This window comes from Talpa europaea, assembly GCF_964194135.1.
Source record: "Talpa europaea genome assembly, chromosome: X".
NCBI lineage: Eukaryota > Metazoa > Chordata > Mammalia > Eulipotyphla > Talpidae > Talpa > Talpa europaea.
Window position 1 is genome coordinate 393,629 of NC_140081.1, and position 9,089 is coordinate 402,717.

The following is a 9,089-nucleotide window of genomic DNA, read 5'->3' on the forward strand; positions in this document are numbered from 1 at the left end:
AAAAAATAAAAAGGGAAAAAAGTGTTTTATACGTACAATTTCATTCATTTCTCCAGCTCAGTTTGGGAAGGATTGATTAAACGCCCAACTTTGTGGACGAAACGGTGCTGGGGCCGGGATTTCAACTGGGGGTTCAGCTGCCCCCATTGCTCTATGGATATTTAAGCGTTTGTGTTCTGTTCTTCCCCGTGGTGGAAGCAGCAAAGCCCAGGCCTTCGGAACAAAATTCTTTCTTCAGGACAGAGGAAAATTCATGACTCAGTGACCTAAGCATAGGCCTGACCTGGGCCTAATTTCTGAAGAATTTATCCTCATTTTGACAGCTTTTGTCCCCAAAACCCAAAACCATTCAAGACTGCTGTTCTGTTTCCCTCTGACTTTTCCGGGGCTCCTTTTAGATTGCCTTGTGATTTGCTTGTCAGCTATAGAGTCAAATAAAAAATACATTTCCTATTAAAAAAATACATTTCCTATAAAATATATATATATATATATATATATATATATATATATATATATATATATATACATGGTCCAGCTGGTCGACCTCATCCCGAGGAAGTCACGGCACCCGCCTGCCTGCTCAGCAGAAACCAAGCAACCAGGCTGCCCGGAATACAATGTAACAGGGAAGCCCGGGGCAGGAGGGTGGCGATGAAATAGGGCAAAAAAGTGCAATATCAGAGCTTCAGCTCCGTAAAGCTCAAGGGTCTGAGGGAACCTCGCAGGTCCACGCGTGTCCCATGCACCTCACCCGGGAGCGCATTAAAACGCAGAATCCCAGCCCCCACGAGAGCCTTGTGCTTCCAGAATCTGCATTTTTAATTAGATTCCCCCGGACCCGGGGGGCATGCCCATTGCCATGCGGGCACAATGCCCAGAGAAGGTGCCGGGGTGAGGTTTCTTCAACGGAGGCGGGTGACGGACGTGGCAGGTTGGGGGAAGCGCAGACGGCAGGGGCAGCTGTTTCCTAACCGCCTGCTGGTTGCACCTCTGCAGCTCGAGCCGATGGACTGTGAGTGCTCCTTTGAGGACTACACTCTGCACCTGGGGGTCACGCTGGTCCTGACCGTCAACACCAGCCAAGGGGAGGTCAAGGAAGAATTGCCGTACGCCAACCCAGGTAGGCGCACACCCCACTGGTGCCCCTGCTTCAAAATGGGCCTCCCCGGGGCCTCCCCGGTGGCGCAAGGGGTTAGGACGCAACCCACGACGAAGCTGTCCCCAGCCTCTGCAGCATGAGCTTGATCCCCGGCCAGCCAGGGAGTGACCCCCAGGGCGCAGCAGATCCCTGCTGACCCCCCGCTGCTCCCCTCAGCTGTGGATTTCACTAAAAATCCTCCTGTGCTGCTGCCCACTCTGTCTCTGGGGAACCCTCTGACCCCCCACGCCTCATGGCCTGCACCCAGGCTCTTGGGTGCATCAATAAATAAATCTTAAAAATAAATAAATTAATTAAATTAAGAAAAAAATAGGCATCCCCCCTTTTTCTGGGTTTTTTGAGATCGAGGTAATCACAAAGCTACCCCTGCTCCGTCCACCCACTGATACGTTCCTTTTATTCCTATTTTATGCCTTTTTTAGGCCTATTTTGTGCCTATTTTATGCCTTTTTTTTTTTTTTTTTTTTGGCGTGAATGGATGTTGAATTTCGTCCGGCGCTTTTCGACATACCGTGAGGATCTTGGGGCTTTTGTGCTCTCTCTGGTTTGAAATCACACGACTTGAGGTGCCTATTTTTAAAAATATTTATTTATTGATGCAGGCAAGACCTGGGGTGTAGACCAGAGGTGTGGGGGGGGGTGAGAGGACTCCCCAGAGACAGAGTGGGGAGCAGACCAGGCTAATCCACTGAAATCCACTGCTGAGGGGAGCAGCGGGGGGCCAGGAGGGGTCTGCTGCCCCCTGTGGTCAGCTCCCTGGCCGGCCGGGGATCGAACTCATGCAGCAGAGCCTGCGGACAGCTCTTGCGCCCCCAGGGAGGGCCCCCCACCCCGTTCTAACCAATCATCTCGTGCAGGCAAGGAGGGCACCGCGGCCCAGAACTTCTCCTGCTTCATCTACGACGTGGAATTCATGAACTGCTCCTGGGCCAAGGGTCCGGCCGCCCCTGACGACGTCCAGTACTTTCTGTACATGCAGCTCTCGCAGTAAGTGCCGGCCCCGAGGACACAGCCTGAAGCCCACGGTGACCAGGATCACGTCACGTGGTGCCGTGGACATTATTCTGCGTCTTACAGGCACCCAAACGGGAGGGAGTGTCCTCTTTACGTGGACGCCTCGGGGACACACGTGGGGTGTCACCTCCACGACCTCTCGGGCCTGGGGAGCTCCAGTTACATCCTGCTCAACGGGACCAGCCGAAGAACCAGAATCCAGTTCCTCGATTTGAGTCTCGAGACGAAGCAAATAGGTGAGGGCGCTTACGTGGCCGGCCGGCCGGACTTCTGGGGGTGCAGACCCCAAGAATCCTGGTGTTTTTATGGCAAACATACGGGACATTATGATTTCCCGCCCCAGAATCTGCGTTTTTCACTAGGAACAGGCCTTTCCCGAGCTTCATCGTATGGGGCGGTCTGCTGCGGGCGGGGCCCCCAGCCTCTCAGCCCCCACTGATGACCAGCTGTTGCAGAGCAGCGTGAGGGGCACCCCAGAACCCCCAAACCTGCCCAGCCTAAATGGGTTCTGCACCCCCCGCATCCAGACCAACATACTCTGGGTCTTTAAGGGCAAGGAATTTTCCTACAATGAGTGGGCAGTAGGGAGAAGAGAGAGAATAGGGCCTAAGCACCCCAAGTCACCCACTCCCTGTGGGTCAATGTCCAGGTAAGCAGAGGAGGCCCAAAGCAGGGCCCCTGAGCCCCAAGAGTGTCCCCCACATCTAAGGCTCCATCTGGGGGGCCCGCAGGACAGGGGAGGAGGGGCCAGGCAGGGCTGGAGCCAAGGAGCAAAACCCAACCCAAGTCAAGACAAAGGCCCCCTGTGGTCACCTCCCCGAGGGCCTCTCCCCCGCGACAGAACCCCAAAACCTAGTATTATTTCTGAATACTGTCCCGTTAGCCCCGGACTCTGGGCTCTTAAGTCCTCACGGCAATAGGAATAAAGGGCGCAGGACCGAGAAGGGGGTCCAAGCTCCCTCAGCCTCAGGGACTCAGCTTCGGAGATGCGGGGCTCCAAGCTGCTCCCCGAGAAAAGGCAGGAGGCGCCCCTGAAGCCAGCACCATTGAGGGGGGTTCTGCTCTTTGTCCATCCTCCCGAGAGGCCCATCTCCCCACTCTCGCCTGGACACTGGAATCCTAAGAAGAAAAGGAGATTTGCCCTTTATCCTGGTTTCTGCAGCAAGAAAATGCTTGGCATTTCCGGTGATTGGCGGGAGGAAGGGTCTTTGTGATGTTAATCGGGTGACCTGACCGGCAGGAGCTGGGCCGGGGGTCAGGGGCCTCCTGGGCGTTCCCCCTCCCCAGGGGGATGGAGGTGAGGTCAGGCTGGGCCCCAATGCCCCCGTGGGGCCCTGTGCTGGCTGCGGAGGTGATGACGTCTCCAGGCGTGAGGCCCTGGGCAGGCGGGAAGCTGGGGGACCTGGCCCCTGCGTCCCCTGCTGGCCATTCCAACTGGGCCTTCTCCCTAAAGGGGATCTGGGAGGTCAGTGTCCTCCTGGGCACTGAAGTCTCTGGGCAAACCCGTGGGGCGTCCGGGGCTGAGTCTGCACCTGCCCTGGTGTCCAGTGGGCATGCTCTGAGCTGACCACAGGCCACCTGGCCTCCTACCGCCCCCTCTGAAGGAGGCTGATGCTTCAGGAGGTGTGTCCAGTCTCTGAGGCTGCAGCAGGGGTGGGTGGGGGCACCGCTAATGGGGGGGGCGTGGAGGGCCTGGAGCCCTGGGCCTGTGCACCCCGGCAGTGAGCCCCTACAGGTGCCTGTGCTGGCCACAAGGGGACAGCCCCCCTGGAAGTGCCCTGATGGCCAGAAATGGGCAGTCCCTGCAAGTGCCCTGCCAGCCACAAGTGGACAGTCCCCCGGAGGTGCCCTGCTGGCCCCAAGTGGACAGTCCGCCCACAAGTGCCCTGCTGGCCACAAATGGACAGTCCCTGCAAGTGCCCTGCCGGCCGCAAGTGGACAGTCCCCCTGGAGGTGCCCTGCCAGCCCCAAGTGAACAGCCCTCCAGCAAGTGCCTTGCTGGCCCCGAGTGGACAGTCCCCCTGGAAGTACCTGTGCTGGCCTCAAGTGGACAGTCCCCCCAGAAGTGCCCTGCTGACTCGGGTCATATAGACTCTGGGGTCAGTCCCACATCTGACCAGGCCATGTCCAACTCTGGGCTCAGTGTCCCATGGCCGGCCAGGCCATGTCCCCCAGCTGACCAGGCCATGTCCAGCTCTGGGGTCAGTGTCCCCCAGTCTGAACAGGCCATGTCTGGCTCTCACAGAAGTCTACACTGTGCCCCACAACATCTCTGTGACCTGCAACACCTCCCACTGCAACGTCCGCTGGGGGCAGCCCAGGACTTTCCGGAAAATGACCACCTGGGACTTCCTGTACCAGCTGGACATCTGCAGGCTGGTGAGCGGGCAGGGCCGCTGGGAGGCCGGGGGGGCCGTGCTGCAGTGAGGGGCCGTTTGACAGGGAAGACACAGCTGTGGGGCCCGGCAGCTGTGTGGGACGAGGGGGGTGGACAGTCCGCTGGCAAGAGCATGTGTGTCCCAGAGCCTGGGGGACGGGGGGAAAATGAGAAAGTGACCAGCTCTTTGTCCTAGGGAGACTTGAAGAACGACGAAGAGATACTGGTGAGTCCAAACCCCGTGGCTGAGCCGCTAGGAACCTGCAGCCATGACGGTCATGTGGCCTGTGGCCAGGCTGGGGCGGGGGAGCCAGAGGGCCAGCACCCAGCCCGAGGGGAGGGGACACCCCAGGACAAGCCCCCATGGTCATCCCATCACACCCCTTGTCCACGCTGCAACGGGCAGCCCTGCCCAGGCGACCTTGCTGCCCGCTGGCCGTCCACACACCCCCACTGGGCAGGGTCCTCTCGGCCCCTCCAGAAGTCAGGACCTAGTGTAGACAAGGACCCAGTGTAGACCAGGACCCAGTGTAGACAAGGATCCAGTGTAGACCAGGACCCAGTGTAGATGAGCACTCAATGTAGATGAGGCCTGTGACCCGTGTCCTCCTGGACTCAGTGTAGACAAGGACCCATGTAGACCAGGACCCATTGTAGATGATGACCCAGTGTAGATGAGGCCTCTGCCCTGTGTCCTCCTGAACCCTCTGTAGACAAGGACCCAGTGTAGACCAGGACTCAGTGTAGATGAGGACCCAGTATAGACAAGGACTCAGTGTAGACCAGGACCCAGTGTAGATGAGGCCTCTGCGCCATGTCCTCCTGGACCCAGTGTAGATGAGGCCTCTGCCCTGTGTCCTCCTGGACCCAGTGTAGACAAGGACCCAGTGTAGACAAGGACTCAGTGTAGACCAGGACCCAGTGTAGATGAGGCCTCTGCCCGTGTCCTCCTGGGCCCAGTGTAGACAAGGACCCAATGTAGATGAGGACTGAGTGTAGACAGGCTTCTGTGTAGGAGAATCCAGTGTAGACAAGGCCTCTGCCCCATATGTCTACAAGGACCCAATGTAGACAAGGCCTCTGCACACGTCCTCCTGGACCCAGTATAGACAAGGACCCAGTGCAGACTAGGACTCAGTGTAGACAAGGTCCCTACCATCCGTCCTCCTGGACCCAGTGTAGACACCAACCCAATGTGGATGAGAATCCAGTGTAGAAGAGGCCTCTGCCCCATAAGTATACAAGGACCCAGTGTAGATGAGGCCTCTGCCCATGTCCTCCTGGACCCAGTGTAGACAAGGACCCAGGTTAGACCAGGACTCAGTGTAGACAAGGCCTCTGCCCAACCTCTTCCTGGGCCCAGTGTAGACCAGGGCAGAGGAGGCCTCTGGCCCATGTGTAGAGAAGGACCCAGTGTAGACAGGCCTGGGACTTGAGGCAGTGCGCCCCCGTCTGCAGCCGTGGCTCAACCCTCCCTCGGGGTTTCAGGGAAAAGGTTCACCCTGAGTTCTGGACCCCACGCACCCCTCCCTGCGGGCACAGGGCTGGGGTTCACAGTGCGGGCACCTCCCCACACCTGCCCGTCACCCTGGCCAGGGGCTACGGTCCTCTCCAGCGCGTCTCTGTCCTCTTTCCTCCCCAGATCGATGTGCCCTTGGACTTGGGGCGCAAGTACGAATTCCCGAGCCCCGAGCCCCGAGGCAGGCACAGCGTGAGAGTGCGGTGGGCGAACATACGCTTTGGGCCCTGGAGCGCCTGGAGCGCGCCCGTCCACTTCGGTGCGTGCACGGGGGGGGGGGGGGGGCGTTGGGGCCTGGGTGCGTGTGTTGGAGCGCAGGGCGCCAGTTCTGGCGCGGGGGGATGTTCCTGCAAGGCGCAGGCGTCAAGAGGGGCCTTCAGGCTCACCCCTGCCTGCAGGAGCCGCTGGGTCTTGGCGCCCCCGATGGTGCCAGCCCAGGGCCAAGCAGCGCCCGGGTCTTCCCCGTAGCTTGAATTGGATGGTCTGGACGCGCAGTGAGCGGGTTGCTAAGTCTACACTGCACGCACACGGCGACCCCTTGGTCACCACCCTGGGCTCTGTAACCTCCCGGCCGGATGCTTGGGAGTGTTTACCCAGCCCTGAAGGGAGTGGCCTGGGGCGCAGACACTAGGCGCCAGCGCGTGGCCGGCACTAGCGGCAGCAACAAAGCACAGGCAGGGCCAGGGCAGCTGCGGCCACTGTGGCCACGACCGGGTGCGGCGTCCACCTCCCCGCACTGGGCATCCAGGACACTAAGCGGAAGGAAGAGGACAGGATACCCCAGAATGAGGACAAAATGTTGGGCAGTCACCCAGGCCATCCCATGCTGGGTGTCCACGCCCTTGCACAATTGAAGGACCCGGTTTACAAGCGGGTTAAAAACGGGCAGAGAAACAGACATTCCCAGGAACAGGGTGGCAGACGGGGTGGTCTCTGAGGTCTTGCGGTGGACGGCCGAGGATGCGCCTTTCCTGCCGGGTGTTTGGTGGGACCAGGGCTGGTCTGTGCTTGTCTTGGGGTCTCCCACGGGAGGACTGCGCATCTGCGCGTCCTCACCCGACAGTCGGGTGCTGTCACCCCTTAAATGTCAGCAGGAGAGTGTGGTGCACGTGCCCGAACATGGCGGGTTCCCTTGGGCGCCTCCCTGTGGGTGGACGCGTTGGGGACAGGGCTGCAGACTCCAGGTGCTCCGGAGCCCCTGGGGTCCGGTGGGTGCTTGGCAGGGACGCGGGAAGGAGCCGGTGCACCCCTCTCTGTCCACAGGCAGTGAGCAGCAGGAGACCAGCCCCGTGTTCCTGTACCTGGCCATCATGCTGGGCACCCTGGTGGGCGCCGTCCTGCTTGGCCTCCTCTTTAACAGGTAACCCCAGTCCTGGCCGGCACTGCAGAGCCCCAACTCCCCAGGCTGGTCCCCTTCTGAGAGCCCAGGGTGATTGGGGCCACCCACCCTCCTTAGGACGGGCTGTATCCGTAGCCCAGGGAGGTGAGCTGGGGGGCCGTGTTCCCAGCTGCTGGGGGGCTGGGGTCACGTCCCTGCAGCCACTTCTGTCTCCCAGGGTGCTGGGGCGCTGCCGCCTGTTCCCGCCCGTGCCCCGCATCAGGGACAAGTGGACTTGCACCCCCGCCGACCAGCAGGTACCGGGACCTCCCCGCTCGATGTCTGGGGTGGCTGCCACCCTACCCAGCTCACGGTCCTCCTGGGGGGAGCTGGGGGTGTGGGGGGTGCTGTCTTCAGGGATGGGGGTGAGGGGGAGAGAGAAGGGAAAGAAGAAGAGAGAGACAGGGAGACACAGAGACCCACAGCCACGGGGAGAGACAGGGTGGCTGGAGGAGCAAGCGGAGGTGGACAGATAGATGGAGACAGAGACCAGGGCCCCCATCTTGGGGACGTACCCACAGACAGAGGTCGTGGGGGACATGCGAGCCCTCCCCGAGGCCCCTGGGCCACCCACCTCCTCCCTGGGACATCCCTGGTCAGGCTCGGGGTCCCCAGCCACTGGCCCCGAGTCCTCCCATGGCTCCCCGGTCCCCTCCATCCTGAGCGGTGCCCCTGCGCTCTGGCTCCACTGGGAGCAAGACCCCACGCGCCCCAAGTCCCCTTCATCTCCAGGGTCCCGCCGGCCCCTGGCACTGTCCAGTCCTCCTTCCCCTCCGGTTCCGGCGCCCCAGGAGCTCGACCCCCCAGGACTGCCCCGCGGGACCCTGCATGCCCCTCCCCAGCCCCACCCGGGAGTGCGCGCCAGCGCAAAAGTGAGACCCCGCATATCTCCAGATTTCCTGGGAGGCGCTGACGAAGGGTGCGGGCAAAGGCGACGTCGAGGACGTGCTGACCGTGCAGGAGGTGACCGCAGCCCACGCGGCGCCCTGAGCGCCCCAACCCCCCCATTCCCCGCCCACAAACCCCTCCGCCGGCGCAGACGCGGCTCTGTGCTTTTGTTTCTATTTATTTTTTTTACATTAAAAGACAATGTTTCCAAGACGCGGCAACTACGGCGACTGCCTCGACGGCCTCTGACGGCCCACCCCCGCACCCACACCCACACCCGCGGGGTCTCACCCCGTTTTCTTCCGGATCCCCGCTCCTCCGAGACGGCCCCCTGTGGTGGGCGCGCCCCCGGCACGGGCACGTGGTCCCTGTGGGCTGTGTCGCTGGGGCCCCAAGGTCAGGTCCACGTGCGCGCAGGAGACAGGACGCAGCGCAGCTAAATATCCGCGTTTCTATGTGGGGTGGACGTGAAATACCCCTAGGATTTGGGTAGGGTGCCCGGACATGCGCAATATGTCAATGTGCACATTGATAATGGAGAGAAAATATCTGCAAATAGGCCTGTGTCTAGACGGAATATAAACTGCGTAAATATGGACACGTTAGTGTAAAATGTGGCATGAAATCACGTTACTATAAAGTATAGTTGAACATAATATAGAGAAATTAGATGGAAATATGAAATAAATATGCAGATATCCATGTGTGATGTAGATTAGTCTTTGTATGCAGAGGCCTGGATTAATATGTA

The 9,089-nt window shown here is 60.0% G+C and overlaps 1 protein-coding gene across 1 annotated transcript; it reads left to right on the forward strand.

Annotated features, from left to right (window-relative positions):
* The first annotated feature begins 7,362 nt into the window (after positions 1-7,362).
* On the forward strand, positions 7,363-8,541 carry LOC311187092 (granulocyte-macrophage colony-stimulating factor receptor subunit alpha-like). Its single transcript, XM_084258339.1, has 3 exons — positions 7,363-7,432; positions 7,629-7,707; positions 8,345-8,541. The coding sequence occupies exons 1-3, from the start codon at positions 7,383-7,385 to the stop codon at positions 8,438-8,440; spliced, it is 225 nt and encodes a 74-aa protein (XP_084114465.1). The 5' UTR covers positions 7,363-7,382; the 3' UTR covers positions 8,441-8,541.
* The last annotated feature ends 548 nt before the right edge of the window (positions 8,542-9,089 follow it).